The following is a 17,654-nucleotide window of genomic DNA, read 5'->3' as shown; positions in this document are numbered from 1 at the left end:
TCCTCACATGCTGTGAAGTCCTCGTTAGGTTTCCCGACCCCTAAACATGACATTTCTCCATCATGTACGTGGCCAATGGCTTCCTTGGAGAGCTGGTGTTTGGTGGGCTGGCTTGGGGCCTGCTGGCTATGGGTGAGAATTCCAGCCACCGGGGAGGCCACCGGCCCGACATGTCTCTAGTGGAGGACAGACATCCTGGTCTACACCTCGGGCCACGTCAGCTCCTGAGAGAGGAACTGGGGGGATCTGGGGCAGGACAGGGCTTCAGGTGACATCAGAGATGCCCGCTCAGCCGGTCACACCTGGATGCTGGGAGTAGACCCTCACGGGGCAGAGGTGACCTTCATTAGGGCTGTGGCTTTGGGTTCTCACTTCTGGTCCCAACTGCCCCAGCTGCAAAACAGAGGCAGAGAAGACACACAGGGTTCACGCTGAGGACCCTCTCATGGTGGCCGGGAAGGACACTCGAGACCAGCAGGCACCAGGTGGTCTGATCTCGGTGAAGGACGGGGTGGGACACATTGGAGGTACTGGAGGGGTCACTTCCCAGTAGCCCCTGCCCATGTCACCAGACCTGCTGTTCCACCATCAGTGACCCCACTCTTCAAACGGTGACACATTTCCCACTTTGTCACCTTCATGCTCTACCTGAACAATTATTCACTTAATATTTTATCTTTTACTCACTTTTTAGACTCAGGTTAGGAAGGAAAGTTTAGGTCACTGCTATAAATGGAAAACCAGTGTCATTTGCCCTAAATAGATTCCTATTAAAATCCACATGGAGTAAGGCAGAGCTTCTAAATTAAAACCGTCAGCCCGGCAGAGGTTGGAGTCAGATCTGAACTTTCTTTGCTCGAGGGCCATGGACACGTGTTAAAGACAAGACTAAAACCAAGCCCAGGCTTCCTCTTCGTGGAGAACGGAACTCCCTGCACCTCCTGCGAACCTCTGGGGTTCCACTGGCACCCCACGCTGGGGAACAATGGATTAAGCCATTGGCCTGCCTTGAACGTGTCAGCCGCCCGGGTCTGGGGGCTCTGAAGTGTTGTCAGAGCTGGATGCCCACAGCCAGTGATTCCCTGCTTCCTTCCCAGGGCGAGCTGGTGGGGTGAAGGAGGAGGGTCCCAGGAGGAATGGCTTAGTGGGGAGATCCTGGGTGGCTGGGCTGGGAGAGGCTGGGGAGGAAGTGGGGTGCCTGTAGCAGCCGAGGAGTGCTGAGTTTGGGGCATCTTCTTTTACAGCAAGCAGAAGCAAGCCCACTCCTTTCCCACGTGTAGACATGACCTTATTCCTCCATTTCTTGCTGCAACCCCCCCCCCCCCAGGGACGGCGGGTAGAGAGGTCAGGACTCTGCATGTTTTGGTACAACCAGCAACAGAGCATAGTTGCCCTGGCAACTGCCTGGCCCACGGGGACCAGACCTCCCTGGGAGGGGAGGGAGGAGCAGGCCCTCCCACAGGGACTTCCTCTGGCCCCAGAGCCCTGCAGAATTCCCGGGTGGCTTTCTCAGGGTGACTTCAGCTCCTCCTTCTCCCCCCACCCCTTTGACTCACAGCTGTACCCCAATCCAAGCACATTTGTCCTTTTACTTGGTCACACTTATTGAACCCTGGGGCCACACTCCAGGGCCACACCCCAGGGTTCAATAGGTGGGTGCTGTGCTGCCGTGGTGGGTTCTGGGAGGGCTGGGAGCCCCTGTTCCTCCAGGCTAGGGTGTCCTGGGCACCGAGGGTGGGCTCGCTGCCCGATGTGCATAGAGGCCAATACCTTGGCACCAGGGTTATGCAAAAAGGAAAGGCTACAGTGCATGGTCGACGGGCAGGGGGAGGCCAGAGGTTGAGGAAAAGGAGCCCAACTGGGCCTCTCCAGGGGTGGGGAGTGGGGGATTCACAGGGAGGATGGGGGCGAAGCTGCTCCCTGGCTGGATGGAGGAGGGGTCCCAGGGTTCTCACGTGCAGGTGGGGAGGGTCACTGTCCCTCTTCACAGGTCGCAGGTTGGTTTTCCGGGGCAGTTGCCATGTTCTGACGGGGGATTTTGAGCTTATGATGTGAACGGTCGCTGACCTGCCAAGCTGGCCGCTTCTGTGCAGGTCCAGTCCTGAAAGGCCGCTTCTGAGCTGCCCTAGAGGGGACTCTGGAGGCTTTCCCTGAAAGTCAACTGAAGTACTTTATTTATGTCCAGGTGTGTCCAGGTGTGTCCAGGTGTGTCCAGGCCTTGCTGATTTCACCCTGTTACAGTTTCGTGGACGCTGGCAGAAGACAGAGGACTCCTGCAACCTCTTAGGTGCTGGGCTGGACCCTAGTACTCAGAGGAACACAGGGGCTCTGATTGGTGGGGACCCTGATGCAGGTTCCAACCAAGTCCGTGTCCGAGCAGAGAGGGAGGCAGAGGAGGGTGCTAGTGCCCTTGGAGTTGGGAAGGCTTCCCAGAGGCGGCGGCCTGACCTGGGTCCTGAGAGGCAAGTAGGAGTGTGCCAGGTGGAAGGTTCGCAAGGGGGCTGCCAGCAGAGGGCTGGTGTTTGTGGCCTGGGGAGTGAGCAGCCCAGGATGTTTGCAGAATGAAGCCCAGCATACTGGCCTCGGATCCAGGGTCCGGTTCACACAGCCACGTACTGATTCAGCCACAGTCTCTGTGGAGAGAGGGGTGGGAGGGTGCCCAGGACGGAGGAGGGGTGGGCGCCCCTGCCCTCAGGATGCGCCAGTTCTGCCCCTCATGGCAGGAACAGTTTCCAAGAATGTGCAGGAAACTCTCAAGAGAGGCTCTGGAGGGAGGGGGATGGGAGCTGGTGGTCCATAGGGAATCCATCATTACAGAGATGATACAAATTCCTTGTAAAAAATTCAGCAGTAAAGAACTACATAAAGTTAAAGAGAGAAAAATAAAACAATTGCCCTTCTCCTCTTCTTCTCCCAAAGAGTCTTCTACTTTGAACCACATCTTTCTAGTCCATCCCTAATAGATGTATAATCATAGGCATGTCCCCCCCCCCCCGAAAAATGGGATCCTACTGATATCATCTATTTTATTCTACCCCCTGATTTTATTCACTCTCATTATTCACTTGTTCAACAAACATTTCTTGAGCACCTACTATATGCCAGGCACCGTGTTGGGCGGCGGGAGAGAGACAGAGAACAAGGCAGGGAAGGAAGCTGCTCACCGTGCTCACTTAACAGAAAGGGACTCCAGGCCACGCAAATGGCGTGTGTCAGTATGATCACAGGTAAGGAAGTAGGCAGGCTGCGTCACAGAGAAGAGCAGACCTGCTCCAGACAGGGTGGCCCGCGAAGGCTCTTTGGAAGAGGTGACATTGGAAGTGACACTCGGGGGGTGGGGGGGAGGAGAAGAGGAGCTTGAGAGGCCAAGAGACCAGCCTTGTAGGCAGAGGGAAGGGAAGCGGGTCTGCCAACGCCAGCCCAACCCCAGTCTAATCAGGAGGGAGTATGAGCTGAGCCCGGACTCCAGGTCTATGAAATGACTGGCAGGGACTCTCCAGGAAGGCCAAGGTCACGCCATGCAAGACCGAGCAAGAGAAACCAAAGGGACCCTATGACTGAGTCACACACAGGATCTGGGATTTTCCTTTCCTAAAACCCAATGCCCTGCGGACAGACGGTGCAACCCCAGGAAAATCCATAATCTACTGCATCCACGTTGACTTCCTGCTTGTGATCACTGACTGTGGTTCCATAAGAGAATCCCACTCACCCTGGGAGTGTGCACCTGGAAGTCATGGGAAAGGACCTCATGACCGCAACTTCAGAGCAAGTGGTGTGGCTATCAATAAGATATATAATGTACGAAATATGTGAGATATAAAAATATGTACGATATAAATAAACTATATAGTAGCATAGAGGGAGAGGGAAGAGAAGGGGAGGAGGGGGAGGGGAGGGCAGAGTGAGATGTTAATATTGGGGAATCTGGGTGACGTGGATGAAGGGCATCTGGAAATTCTTTGTATCATTCTTGCAATTCTTCTGAAGTTATGTCAGTGAAAAATGTTTACGGTGAAGCACAGGGTTGACCATCCTCTTGATGGACGCCGTCACTCACTCGCCTGTCCCCTGGTGGGGCTGTTCCCACATCTGCACCCTCACTGAGCAGGACTGAGCAGGATCGGTCTTTCCACTGCTGGATGAGAAGAGACCTTTGTTTTATGGGGCGTTTCACTTGTCAGGATCGGCCCGGGCTCCTCTCTCTCTGAGGCTGCGCCTGTGTTTTACTTTGTGTCATCAGGGAAGGGAAGGCAGGGGGCTGGGCCCCTGCACAGCTGGAGGAAGGGGCAGTGTGGTGTTGTGGAGGCCCAGAGGGTGCTTCAGGGAGGAGCCAGGCTGCTGAGGGGCCCAGGAGATGAGCATGGAGGGGCGAGCCCTGGTCTGGGAGGCATGGCATCTGTCCTGGTGGGTGAAGGGGTGGAGGAGGATGGGAGGTGGATCCAGACCACACGGACTCCTCCAGGAAGCTGCTTTGAAGGGGGCAGAGGAAGGGGCAGGAGCTGGGGGGAGGAGCGGTCACAGGAGGGTGACCTCCTAGATGTGCCTACAGGAGTGATTCAGAGGGGAGAGCACAGCCCATAGGGAGATGGAGTCCCTCAGAGAAAAAAGGATGTTACATTCTCCTAGGGCAACCTCAGCCAGTCCCCTGCCGACGGTCCCATCCAGGGGCTGGAGGGTGCTCGTGGTAGGGCATTGCCACATGCTTGAGGCCCTGGGTTCCAACCTCAGCACCACAGAAATAACCCACCCAGACACCAGAGGCTCCCAACTGCAGATTCGACCTTTACCCCATCTCCCCCCTGAACCCTGGTCACCTCCACACACCTGCCTGGTCCACAGCTGTCCGTGATGGTTGCTGGGCATGCAAGCCCAATTTGGCCAAAATGACAAAACAAAACAAAGTCAAACAAAAACCACCATTTGGGATAAGTTTCTTTTTGACACTGGGCCTCAGTTTCCCGGTCTGTACAATGGTGACAATAACAGGGTCATCAGGGCTGCTCTTATAGGGTGGGGGTGAGGACTGCGTGAGAGAGTTTGTGTGAAGTGGGGTTCGCAACCAGGGGTGGCTTCTCCCCAGGGGCCGCTGGGCAGTGTCTGGGGAGATTTTCAGTTGTCCAACTAGGAATGTCCTGGGTGTGTGTGCAGGTGCACGCCACTGCCATCCGGTGAGCAGAAGCCAGGGAGGCTGCTAACTGTCCCCCAATGCACAGGGCATCCCCAGACAAAGAAATACCCAACCCCAAACCTCAACAGTGCTGCGGCTGAGGAACCCCAGTGCCCGACATGCAGGGCCCAGATTTCAAGTTCAACAGATTTGAACAATTTCCACTTCAACACTTCCTCTAGCTCCTGACCCCCCTCTGCTGTTTCTCCCACCTAAGAAGAAATCCTGCCATCTACCCAGATGTTCGGGGCAGCAAAGACCTACACGCATGTTATATTTGCACATACGGTTGCAGGGGACATGCTCGTCATATATATATGCAAATAAGCAATCCTTGACTGTTTGCCCCGATCAGCCCACACTTGGCCAATCCTACCCATTTTCACTCTGCAAACATCCCGGATGCTTTGCTACCTGCCCTGCAGGCTTCCGCTTCCCTCCAGGTCCCCTTTAGCTCCCCTGGTCCCACACAGGGACCTCCTTTGTCAGCTCCACGCAGTGGCCAATTGTGACAGTTTGCAGATGTAACACACGAGGTCCCGCTCTTGCTCACCGCACCCCAATACACAAAGCAGGTCATGGCGTAAGCCCGCCTCCCCCACGCTCCCCTCTCTCACACCGAGTGGCCCCTCCTGGGCCCTGTGCTTTCCTCGGTGCCCTTTCTTTCCGGCCAGCCTGCTTTCCCTCCCCTTGGGAGACCTTTCCTGACCACCCGAGCTGGAGTCGCTTGACCACCTCTGTCTGGTCGCCCTGCTTCATTGGCTGGACAGACCTGCTACTGGCCGTGAATGAGTTTGTGGCTGATGGGTCCAGGTCGCCTACCTCCCCTCACCCACCCACCTGGAGAGTGGGCATCTTGTCTGGTTCACCAGGGACCGCCAATGCCTGGGGCCATACCAGGCCCACAGGAGCAGCTCCACGATGACTGCCAAGCGGATTCGCAATTCCGAGGCTCGTCTCAACATGACTTTCACTTTACTTTTAAGGGCTTCTTGTTTATTAGGATAGTAACATTTTGTTTCTTGGTTTCTTACAAGATGTTTGCAGAAACAGAAGGTTTTTGGCTGATTCTGTGGGTGCCCAGCCCGGGCCACCTGGGCGGACTGCTCCCGCCTTGGGATATAAGTAACAAAATCCCACTAATGGGCACTTAGGGCGGTCAATGCCAAGTGCAGCCTCCCAGGGAGGGGCCGTTCCCCGGCTCGGAATGCTGAGGAGCTGGACTCCAGGTCCTTGCCCTGACTTAGCCAGTGGCACAAGCAGGTGACTTTTCCGCATGTCCTTTTGCCTGAGCTGACTCAACGCACAAATTGGGGATAATGATGTTTGTCTTCGTCCCAGCAGCTCAGGGCTTTAAGCTTCTCAGGTGGAAGGCTTCGGGACTGGATCAACAGCTACCCTACTATTTAGAGAGTTCCCTCCCTGCACCGGGGCTCTGATGATCCCCATGGAGTAAGACATGGGGCTGCCTTCAGGAAGTTTATGGTTCAGAGAGAGACAGAAGTGCGTAGTCAGCAGGTGGCTAGGAAATGGCAAATATGTGCACAGGGCACAGGTGTTGTACCGGAAGTGGATGGCTGCCTAGAGGGAGGGCAAGGAAGACTTCCCAGAGGAGAGGGCATCTGAGCAGGGTTCTGAGGAATGAATAGGAGTTCACCGACAGACAAGGGGGACGGCAGTCACAGCAGAGGGAGGTACACGTGCAGAGGCCTGGAGGTAGCACCGTGCTGGACATGGGAAGACACAGTCTCTGGGATTCACGTCTGGCTGAGTCCAATCTTTGCATTAACTTCAGCCTGAGCCAAGGTGGTCTTGGCGGGCAGGAGGCCAAGGTGGTCTTGGCGGGCAGGAGGCCAAGATGTGATTTTGGGAGTACAAAGCAACCCTGGGGTGGGCTGGGAAGCAGCCAGTGAAGGAGTTAAGGAGCAGGTCCTTAGAGGACTTGCTAAGTGTCTTTCCTCTGTGACACAAGGAAGAGGTGACAGAAGGCTTACCCACAGTGTTCCCTGTCATGGGAGAAGACCCCTTCCTGGAGCAGAGAGACCACAGGGCTGGGGATCCCAGGGGCCGTGGAGGCAGGGAGCAGCGAGGACAGGAGGTCTCACTTTCCCCGGCACCTCTTCCCTTGGTGCCTGGAGCTGCTAGGAGTCCTTATTTGAGGCCAGGATGTGTGTCACCAGGAGAGTGCGTTATGATCAATGAGCAATGTCTGCCAGAAGGGACAGGGCCTCTGTGCTCTCTGCCCTCTCTGGCCTCGCCAGACTTTCAGCTTGCAGATGGGGAGCCAGAGGGCAGGGAGGGGACGTGACTTACCCTTCCTTCTCTCTTGGGTCTGAGCACAGCACCTGTCACAGTGCGTCAGCACAGGTCTGCGGAATCGAGCTGCCCAGTTCTCCCAAGCATCAGTTTGGGGTTTTCTCCATCCATTAAAACTGGACAAGTGTCTGTTGGAGCATAAACTCTTGCACGTTTCCTGGGAGATTTTCTGCAAAGCAACGCCTCCCAGAGGAGACCGTGGGAACAGGCTGGCATCTGTGATGACGTGGCATGGAGGTTGGGAACAGATCGAGGCAACAAAAATATCAATTCAAAATACTAGGTACCCTAGCAGAGCCATGAACTTCAAGTCTAAAAGCCTTCAACGGTCATTCAGTTCAATTCCTCTGGAACACAGCACAGAGCTGGGTTCCCATCATGGTGCTACCTCTCTCTAGCCGCAGGACTTTGGTCCAGTCAAGGAATCCCTCTGATTTTATTTGGCTTCCTCAACTACAAAAGAAGAGGATGCAATCTCTGTGTCACAGGATTAAATACGTAAGCAAACAGTCAGCCCAGTGTTTGATATGGAAAATAGTCGTTTTCATTTTGCAAAAGGAAAGGGGAAAAAAAAAAAGGAAAGAAAGAAAAAGGGCTCTAAGCCTAGATGGGCTGTCTTTCTAGTGGGTATTTGTATAACAGACATATTTTACTGGCCTATTCTATACCTTCCAGAATATTCCGCCCCTCCCTTCTTAAGTCTTCAGGCTGTGGACTTGTCTGTTTCACCAGTTCAGCGTGGGGTGCTCCGTGGACCCCAAGTCACTCATCACTTACTAGATAGGGCGCCAGTGTGGTCCACCAAGGTCTCTTCTAGTCAAGAGCAGAAGGATGGTGACAGTCGTTTGGACCTTGCATGGGGAAGCCCGGTTCTGCTGGCCCTGGGCCAGTTCCTTCCCAGCTGGGCCTCTTTCCCGCACCCGTGACATGGGCATGCTCCTCTGGACCAGAGCTCTGGGGCCCTTGCGCCCTGGCTTGGAACCGGAACAAGGAGCGGGGTCGGTGGTGGCTGCTGGGTCCTGGGGGGAGGGTGAAATCACAAGGCGTGAGCGGGACGGGGCGAGGCGCCCCTGACCCGGCCCTGACCCGTGACGACAGAGAGCTGAGCAGGAGGATTAGCTCGGGATTAGCGCGGATCCCAGCCCAGGGTGACGAAGGCGCGCGTCCCAGTCACCGTTCCGCGCGCCCCAGCGCCAAGGCCTGCGTCTCCACCAATCACCGCCCGGCGCGGAAGAAACGCGGGAGGCCATTGGACGGCGTGGCCACACCGCCGGGTGTGTGAGTCGGGGTCCTCCAGCCACCGCTCCCAGGACCTGTGCGGCCTTGGTTCCCGCGGACACCTGCGTTTCCCGGAGCGAGGTCTGGCAGCCCCAGAGGAGCGGCAGCCCGGTGCAGGGGTACTGTCTGGCCCTGGGTTCAAATCCCACCTGTGCCGTTTGCTTGCACAAGTGAGAGGCTAAGTCCCCAGTGTCCTCCCTGAATAATAACCATAGCGAGGCCGGGGCTGTGGCTCAGGGGCAGGGCGCCTGCCTGGCACGTGTGAGGCGCTGGTTTCGATCCACATACAAATCAATAACAAATAAAGATACAATAATAACGGATCGAGCACCTAGTAAACGCAGAGCTGGGAACCCCGACGACTCTGGTCCTGCGTGGACCCGCGTGGACGCCCCAGCCCCATGCGTCCTAGCAAGACCCCCAGGAGCCCCGCACGCGCCTCCAAGGCTGAGGAGCGCGGTGGAGGCCTTGAGTCCCGGGGCCTGCCTTCAGACCCCGCTCTGCCTTGCGCCAGCTGCTTACCTTGGGCAGGTGACTCTGGGGCGCAGTTTCCTCCTCTAGAAAAACGGGGTTAATGAGCCAGGCGCGGTGGGGCACGCCTGTAATCCGAGGCTGGCCAGTAGAGCGAGACCCTCAGCAACTTAGCGAGACCCTGTCTCAATAAATAAGATAAATAAATATAACATAAAGGACTGGGGATGTGCCCCTGCATTCGGTCGCCAGTGTGCACCCCCACACACACCAAAATGCGAATCCTAGTAGACTTTAGACTAGTAGCAATGGCTACTACACTGAGACCTCAGTGTAGTAGCCATTGCTAAGCTGGCTAAGTCGCCTTCTCTGCGTGGGTGGGGCTTAAAGGCAATTTAATGATAACCTCTATTAACTACTTACTGTGGGTAATCCTTGCTAAATGCTTTACATGGTTATTCGTTGGGTGCTCAATCAACAGCTCTGGGAGGGAGGCAGGCTCTCATTATCCCAGTTTTTGGATGAGGAAATGGGGGCCGGAAGAGATGAAGTCATTGTCCTGGGTTCCCACGGCCAGTAGGTGGCTTCCCTGGGATTTGGCTTTATCTTTCAGACCCACCATGGACACTGTCTCATTTTTATTACTCCCTGGGGATAAAGGTAGTGAAAGAACTGGAGAAGGGAGTTAACCTGGATCTGAATGAAGATGGGGGCCCCTGGAGAAAGAGCCATGGGAAATGGGGGAGGAAAAGGAGGAGGAGGGAGAGGGAGGGGGACAGGTGTGAAGGGAGCTGCCTCACACCCAGCTGTTACTGGAACTTTTCTCCCCATTTTGTGGGTGGGGTGACAGAGGCTCAGAGAGGTTAAGTACCTTTCTGGGAATCCCACAGCCAGCAGAGAGTACACACGGAGGCGCCTTGGAATTCTTGTTTCTGTCCCCGGTGCTCAGGCCGCGCCTGGCATCCCGGCTGGGGCCTGGCCCTGTCTGAGTTTCTTCTAGTCCCTCCCAGATTCTCCCCTAATCCTTGCTATGTTGTCCTGGCTCAAGATCAAAGGTCCGAGAGAAAGATGAGCTGGTGCCGGGCCAGGCCTCAGGCAGGGGAGGCCACCCAGGGGACGGTGAAGGGCTCACCTGGCAGGTGAGGAGCCAGGCCCTGCCGTGAGCCTCAGTTGGAGCCGTGGACTTTGTGATTTCAGGGCCAGCTTCCCAACCCCTGGATCTCACAGGACTTCATGGAGGTGGGGAGTCCGGCCCCTCGTTCCCAAGCGGGGAGGTCACGGCTCAGCGTCCCTCAGGTTCCCCCAGCTGCTCCAGCACATGGTGACACCTGGAGGCTCTCGATACACACTTGTTGTCTTATAATTCCTGGGTCAGATTCCAACTCGGGTCTCAGGGCCAGAATCCGAGTGTCAGCTGGGCCTCCTCCCTCTCCCTGGGGGACAGTCTGCCGCCTGGTCGTTTTCAGTTCCCGAAGGTGACCCCTTCTTTAGCACGGATCCCCTGCCTGCAGCCTCAACGCCGGCAGTACCGCCTGTCTGTGATGCCCTCCTTGGTCACGGCTGGGGATGGTTCTCTGCTTTTGAAGGTTCCTGTGATTACACTGGGCTCTCTCGGATAATCCAGGGTCCACTCTTCTCAAGAACCTCGTCCTTCACCGCATTGGCAAAGCTCCTCTTGCCCACTCACGGATCCCAGGGCTTAGGCCACCGGTGGGCCTGGAGAGACAGTACGTGTGTGACACCATGACTTGTGGACACACACATACACACACACACACACACACACACACACACACAGTAACAAAGAAATTAAGGAAAAGAGAAAATGAAGGCCAAGTGGGGTACAGCCAGGACAAATTAGCACCTAGAATTTAATAGTACAGACTTTCACCATGCTTCAGCTTCTCTGAGCCTCAGTTTCCTCATCTGTAGATGAGAATACTAATCCCAGTGACATGAAATTAAATGAGAGGAGGCTTTTAAAAGTGTGTGCAAACAGAAAGCAGTGGCCACTCAATCACTCCACTTATTAGGTACCCGCTGTGTGCCAGGCCCCCTACTGGGGATCTAACAACAGGCAAGACAGATCGATCCCTGCTCCAAAGGGTTCAGAGATTCTCCAGCACAAGAAATGATTGTCACTATGGTTAAAAGATGTGATGCCAGAGGGCCTCCCTGATGACACGGGTGGGTAGTGGCATTTCCCGGCTACACAGTGGAGGAGAGGGCATGGAGCCCGGCATCTCCCAGCTCCTGCCCACCGTAGCGGCCTCCTGTGGTGTGCTCACGAGTGGCCCCTGATGTTGTGCCTCCTGGCTCCGGCAGCAGACGGGCAGGCCCTTCCCGAGTCACTGCTGGAGACTGTAGCGTTCATCCCTCTCTGGCTCCACTTTCCTGCCAGCTGCCCAGAGCCAGGCGGGGCCTCGGGCCTGGGGCATGATTTTGTGTCCTGGGAAGAAGCCCCAGGGTGGGGAGGCCGCTCTGCGTGTGGCGCTCACCTGGGTGCAGAGGACCTGGGGGGGGGGGCGGCCTGTGACCAGTCAGGCCCTTCCCGAGGAGACTGGCTCCACTCTTCCTGGCCAGTCACTGCCGTCCAGTCCCCTCTGCCTCCTGGAGGACCTGTGTCCCTCACCGTGGGCAGGGGGGGGCCTTGCCCAGCCCCTGGTCTTCGTAGTCTGTGGATTCAGCCTGACATGACTGCAGCCATCTTGAGTTGTCACTGCCGGGATGGCGCCCAAGTGCCCCTGGCTGATTTTTCCTGTTTGTTTCTAACAAACCTGAAGTAGACAAAGCCTTTGAGTCCTATGCAGGGCTTCACAGCTGGACTTGGCTCCAGAATGTGCCTGGCTCTTTGGTACCATCTTAAGATCAGCCAGGTCCATCCTGGATGTCACTCTTACCCCAACCTGTAGGCACATCGCACTCGGTTGGATCCTGACACCTAGGGGCCAGTCCTCCTGTGGCTGAGCAATGCTCTGAACGTCAATAAAACCACGCGGGTGAAATTGGAAAGGGCAGGACACTGCACAGGGCAGGGTGGCCTCAAGGTCAGGGTGTGGACTGTCTGGGTTCAATCCAGGTCCCCGTTTACTAGCCTCATGATCTCAGTGTCCATGATCTGGGCCTCACTTTCATCACCTGCAGAATGGGAAGAACACCAGAAGCTACCAGAGCTCCCCACCTCTGTCAGAGCCTCGGTGTTCTCTCCACAAAGACAGAAGAGGGGCTTCCGTCGACATCCCCCGAGGTCTCGGGTCTCAGATGAGGTGAGAGCAGCAGGAACTCCCAGCGGCACCATGGGCTCCTGACCTGGGGATACTGGGCCAGGGCGGCCGAGACCCCTCAGCCGGGAACCAGGCAGGGACACCGATTCCTAAAGAGCCACATTGTGATGTCATTAACTGGAACTTAAATACCACTGGGAGAGAAGGAAGGGGTGGGGGGCAGAAGGGGACCCCTAAACTGCTGGACCCCTAAACTATCTTGATATGTTCAAAGGCAACAAACCCTAACCACCTGAGATTATCCCAGGCGGATGTAGGTTGCCCACGGCCCGCTCAGGTCCCGCCACAGGGAGCGAGGAACTTGAGACACACGGTGCCTCCTGGTGGCTCGAGTGTGTGCACTGGGCAACCCTCGCCTCCCGCATTCGAATACAGTCACGAGGGGCAATGACCACGTCCGGTCAATGACGGACTCCGGACAGCGCTGGGCTCCCCGAAGATTGTATTTCCCGGTGGTTTTGGTTCAGTACGTGCTGTGATTGAAGTTCACACGGTGATGACATCGCCCAGCAATGCATTTCTTAAAACACATCCGTGACTGTGCACATACCCCTGACTGGGTATTGACCTACAAGATGCCATGTACCCAGAAAATCAAGGGAGAGACGGCGGATGTTAACAGGGTCCCTCCCTCTTGGGCCACCCTGGTTGGCACACTGGTTTGGCTGCTGTCATAAATATCAAAAAAGCAAAGGCCTTGACAAGAGAGGAGAGAGGAAGGGTGGATGTGTGCCATCGAGGATTACTGAAGGGACTGACAGACGTGTTGGGGACCAGGCTCCTTCGTCTCGTTGCTCCACCCTTCTCATCATTGCCTTCAATCTCATGATCCACAGAGGCTGCCCCGGGCCCTTTATCACATCTGCATCCCCACTAATGAGAAGGGAGAAAGGGGGAAAGGAGGGTAGGCTTCTTTATAATTATTATTTGGTATTGGAAATTTAACCCAGGGGAGACATTCCACTGAGCAACACCCCAGTCCTTTTTTTTATTTTAATTTTGAGACAGTCTTGCTAGGTTGCTGAGGCTGGTCTCTAACTTTTGATTCTCTTGACTCAGCCTCCTGAGTTGCTGGGATTATGGGCGCGCAACATCTCCCTGGCCTTTATTGTAATTTTTTTATTTTTATTTTTTTTTAGGTGGACACAATATCTTTATTTTATTTTTATGCGGTGCCGAGAATCAAACCCAGGGCCTCACACAGGCTGGGAAAGCGCTCTACACCGAGCCACCACCCCAGCCCTTGAATGTGACTTTTAAGCAAAACACCCAGCAGGTATGGGAGCTCAGGGGACGATGACATCAGCGAGCAGGCTCCTGACAGAGCTGGCTCTTCTCTTGCCCACGTCCTCCTCCACTCTTCCCGGCCAGCCTGAGAGACGCACTGCTGTCCCCGACTTACAGATGAGGAAACCGAGGCTCAGGTGTGACGTGCTCCACGCACCCAGCTTGTAAAGACAAACAGGCACACAGACCTGTCACCTGCTGGGCCAGGACAGCGGTGCTGGGCAGGAGCCTGCATCTCAGGGGTCACCCCTGATGGACACGCTTTGCGAACTGCAGAATGCCGGCCACCTCTGGGGTGTAGCACCTCTCGTGATTCCTCTGATAGCGATGATCATAACGGCCACCTCTGGGCCACCACCGGTACCTGCCCTGCACAAGTGGTCACTCACTTCTGGCCAACTCCATGAGGTGACGAGGCTGTTGCTTTCTTGCCTTTGTAGATGAGGTGACAGAGGGGATGGGGTCAGTGGTCTCAGGTGCCATGGCCGGAGGCAGCGGCGGGGCCACTCAGGCCTCTGTGAGTCTGAGGTTGTCTCTTGTGAGCGCCTGAGGGGGACGCGGCCCTCAAGCTCTGGCCTCGGGCCCTTCTTACCTTCCATTAGACACGGGCAGGTCCACCGGGGCTGGCCCGAGTCCCAGGACAGGGGCTGGAGGAGCCCTGGAGAGGGGTGACCCCAGGGCAAGTCCTGGTGCGGCAGAGGCCAGGCCTGCCTGGCAGGAGGCCCCTCTAAGGTGGCGGCTCAGCCACCCCCACTCCACAGAGGCCCTGGGAGAGAAGGGACAGTGGCGGGAAGGGCGGGGAGGGGAGAAGCTGGAGCAGGCGGTGGTCGGAGGCCAGAGGCCAGGCTGGGCCAAGCTGTCCACCTCCCTGCCCCGTCTCGGGCCTCTGGACCAGCCTGTGAGTAACTGCCCGGTGGCTACGGCTGGTCACGGGACCATGACGGGCCTCATGAGGAAGCCACCCTGGCCCTGGTGGGGACCTGGTGACTCAGCAGCTCCCAGCAGGGTTGTGCCCTAGGCTGGCTCCACCGGCTGGATGGCCCCAGGTCACTCCTCAGCCCATGACCCCTGAGAGCCTCCCTCTGACGCGGCGCCTGCTGCCAAAGCCCAAGGCCCACCCTCGACCTGCAGAAGCTGCCGCATCGTGACCTGCTCTCCCCAGTTCCCCTGAGGCTCTGCCACCCCCACCTCACCATGCTGGCAAGCTGCAGGGGGTGGGGACACAGCTGGACTCAGCGTCCCTCCATGAGAGCAGCTCCCTCTGGACTGTCCGGGGGCAACCGACGGGATAAGTGACAGCTGCTACAGTTCCCTGCTCTGTGTGGACCTGCTAAGTGACCTTCCCCCCCACAGTGGTCAGTGAGGCCTTGTCCCCTGACCGGGGGCGGGGTTGTCTGGGATCTGAAGTCAGACGCTACCCTCCAAGGAGCTGGGCCTGTATCGCACACATTTTTATGACCCAATTTTGGGCTCTGGGCCTGGCACATAGTAGGTGTTCAATACATATCTGTGGGCTCAGTGGGTGCCTGGATGGTGGGATAATGCCTCACCCGCCTGTGTGTGCAGTGGTGTTGCCGAGAGGAGCCGGGCGAGGGGGCTGTGATGTTACTTTCTGCCGGTGGTTTGGCAGGGCAGCGGTGTGACCTCGAACTGGGGGGTTCAGACTCCTGCCCAGGGCCTCAGGACGAGTTCAGGCCAGCATCTGTGAGGGGACTCGGAACCTGCCCCCCCATGTTGCTGTGTGGTCCCCATCACCTCACGCCAGCTCCCCACCACAGGGCTACGTCCCCATCCCGGAGCTCAGAACCTTAACATCTCCGCCTCCAGCCCCCGAGGAATTACGGGCCACCCACACCCCAGTGTTGTGAGCCGGTGTCTGTGGCAGTGACGGGGGGCAGGCAGAGAGCCCTTTAGAGGACCCCAGCGGAAACAGCTGAGGCGGGAGGTGACTCCGGGGCTGGGCCCGTCTGCCTCAGCGTCTCCACTGAGCACCTGCTGTGTGCACCCCGGGAGGGGTGGGTGGGTGGGGTGTGAGAGGCAGGGTCTCCCGTGCACTTGAGGTCAAATCCAATCGGGGTGTCAGGGAGAAATCCCTCAGCTCTCTCTCTGAGCCTCCGTTTCCTCCAATCTCAAGAGGACCCAGAGGGCCTGGGAGGTGCTGTGTGAAGAAGCCAGTGCGGCCTCAGCTGGCCGTGTGGCCTCAGGTGGCCGTGCAGCCGGACACGCCTGGAGCACTCGGATTCGGCCCCCGCCTCTGATGCCCAGTTGAGGGATGTGGCCTTGGCCCTCGACATCCCACATCCTGCTGGGGTCTGGACTGGTGAGGACAGAGCTGGGACCCGGAGCCTGCCGTGGTCGAGCTAAGACGGAAGCTCGTCTGGGCTGGAGTGACCAGGGTGGGCTTTCTGGAGGGGGTCCCTGGCTGAGCCCAGGGAGGAGCGGGCTATAGGCAGGGGCTGGAGGAGTGGGCCTGTGGGCAGCGGAACAGGGCAGTGGGGTCCAGGAGCCACACACTGAGTCTGGGTGCAGTGTCGAGGGGTGACAATGGGGAGGCCTGGTACAATCTGGGTGTGACAAGAACCGGGGAGGCAGGGCCCACCATCTTCTGGGGCAGGTGGAGGTCGCTAAGCGGGTCTGGTTTCCTGCAGGTTTAGGTCTCCAGCACCCAGCAGGGTTGAGACAAGGCTCGCGGTTCAGGGCAGCGTGGAGGGGGCTCCAGTCCCCCAGGCCCTCGGGCACCTGGTCTCTTTCCAGCCCGAGTGACTCCACCCCGCGCCTCCGGCCTCTGGGCACCTGCCCCACTGATCCTCCTCCTGGAAAGCCCCTTCCTCATGACCACCTGGAAAGACCCCTAGGGCTGGTCATAAGGCACCTCCTCTGTGAGGTCCTCCTCTGTCTGTCCGCATCCTGTCCACACCACCCGCTGTCCACTCCAGCAAACCCATTTGCATAGCTGGCTGTGAGACCTGGGCAAGCTCGTCGACCTCTCGTGTTTACTTATCCGTAAAGCAGGGGCAACTCCGTGACCTGCCTAGGACGGGCTGACACTTGTAAGGCATTTACAAGAATGTCTGGCATGTAGTAAGTAAGCAGTGAATGTCACCATTATTAAAATAATGACTCTTACCTCATAGGCTGTCATGAGGGTTAGACGTCAAGTGCTTGATACCATCCGGCATCACGAGCGCCTTGAGAAAGGGGAGCTTCCTCCTCCTCCTTCGCCACCCCCAGTCACCACCAGTCCCACCGTCTCCACCACCAGCCCCATGAGTTCCCCGAGGACCTCCACCATCTCCATCCCCAGCACCCCGTCCCGAGCACCCCCATCCCGAGCACCCCATCCCCACCATCTCATCCCCACCATCTCCATCCCCATCCCCACCATCCGGGTCCCTACCACCCCACTGTCTCTGCATCCCCACCATCCCCATCTCTAACATCCCCACCAAACCCACCATGGCCGTCTCCACCATGCCCACCACCCCACCAGCACCACCATCTGATGGCCCATCTGCCCCTCCCAGACAGTGAGCCCCGAGGCAGAGCTGTGCCTTGGTCATCTTTGATCTCAGTGCACACAGTAGGTGCTCAGCAGGTGTTTCTTGGGAAGGAAGGAAGCAGTGCTCCGGTCTGCGCAGTGTTGCGGGGGTGGAGGGAGAATGAGAGAGAGGGCTAGCTCTGTCCGCCCTGGTGGCCGGAGGGCGGGGGGTGGCTCCAGGCTGGCACTAACCTGGGAACAGCCGGGACCAGGAGGCCCCGTCCTCTGCAGAGTGACCCCACACACTGGAGCCAGAGCTCCGGTCTCTGCTGCAGCAGAAGGGTAAGGGGGATTGGGGGGGGGGAAGGTC

The 17,654-nt window shown here is 57.2% G+C and overlaps 1 protein-coding gene across 1 annotated transcript in view; it reads left to right on the top strand.

Annotated features, from left to right (window-relative positions):
• PADI1 (peptidyl arginine deiminase 1) overlaps positions 1-17,654 on the top strand; it is an 88,502-nt gene that overhangs the window by 19,229 nt on the left and 51,619 nt on the right. Inside the window, exon 2 of the mRNA XM_081308084.1 lies at positions 13,659-14,214. Within this exon, the coding sequence (XP_081164210.1) occupies positions 14,210-14,214 (5 nt within the window). The 5' untranslated portion in view covers positions 13,659-14,209. The remainder of the gene's footprint in view (positions 1-13,658; positions 14,215-17,654) is intronic.

Source organism: Spermophilus citellus, assembly GCF_964194105.1.
Source record: "Spermophilus citellus genome assembly, chromosome: 9".
In the NCBI taxonomy this organism is placed as follows: domain Eukaryota; kingdom Metazoa; phylum Chordata; class Mammalia; order Rodentia; family Sciuridae; genus Spermophilus; species Spermophilus citellus.
This window is presented reverse-complemented; position numbering and strand designations above follow the sequence as displayed.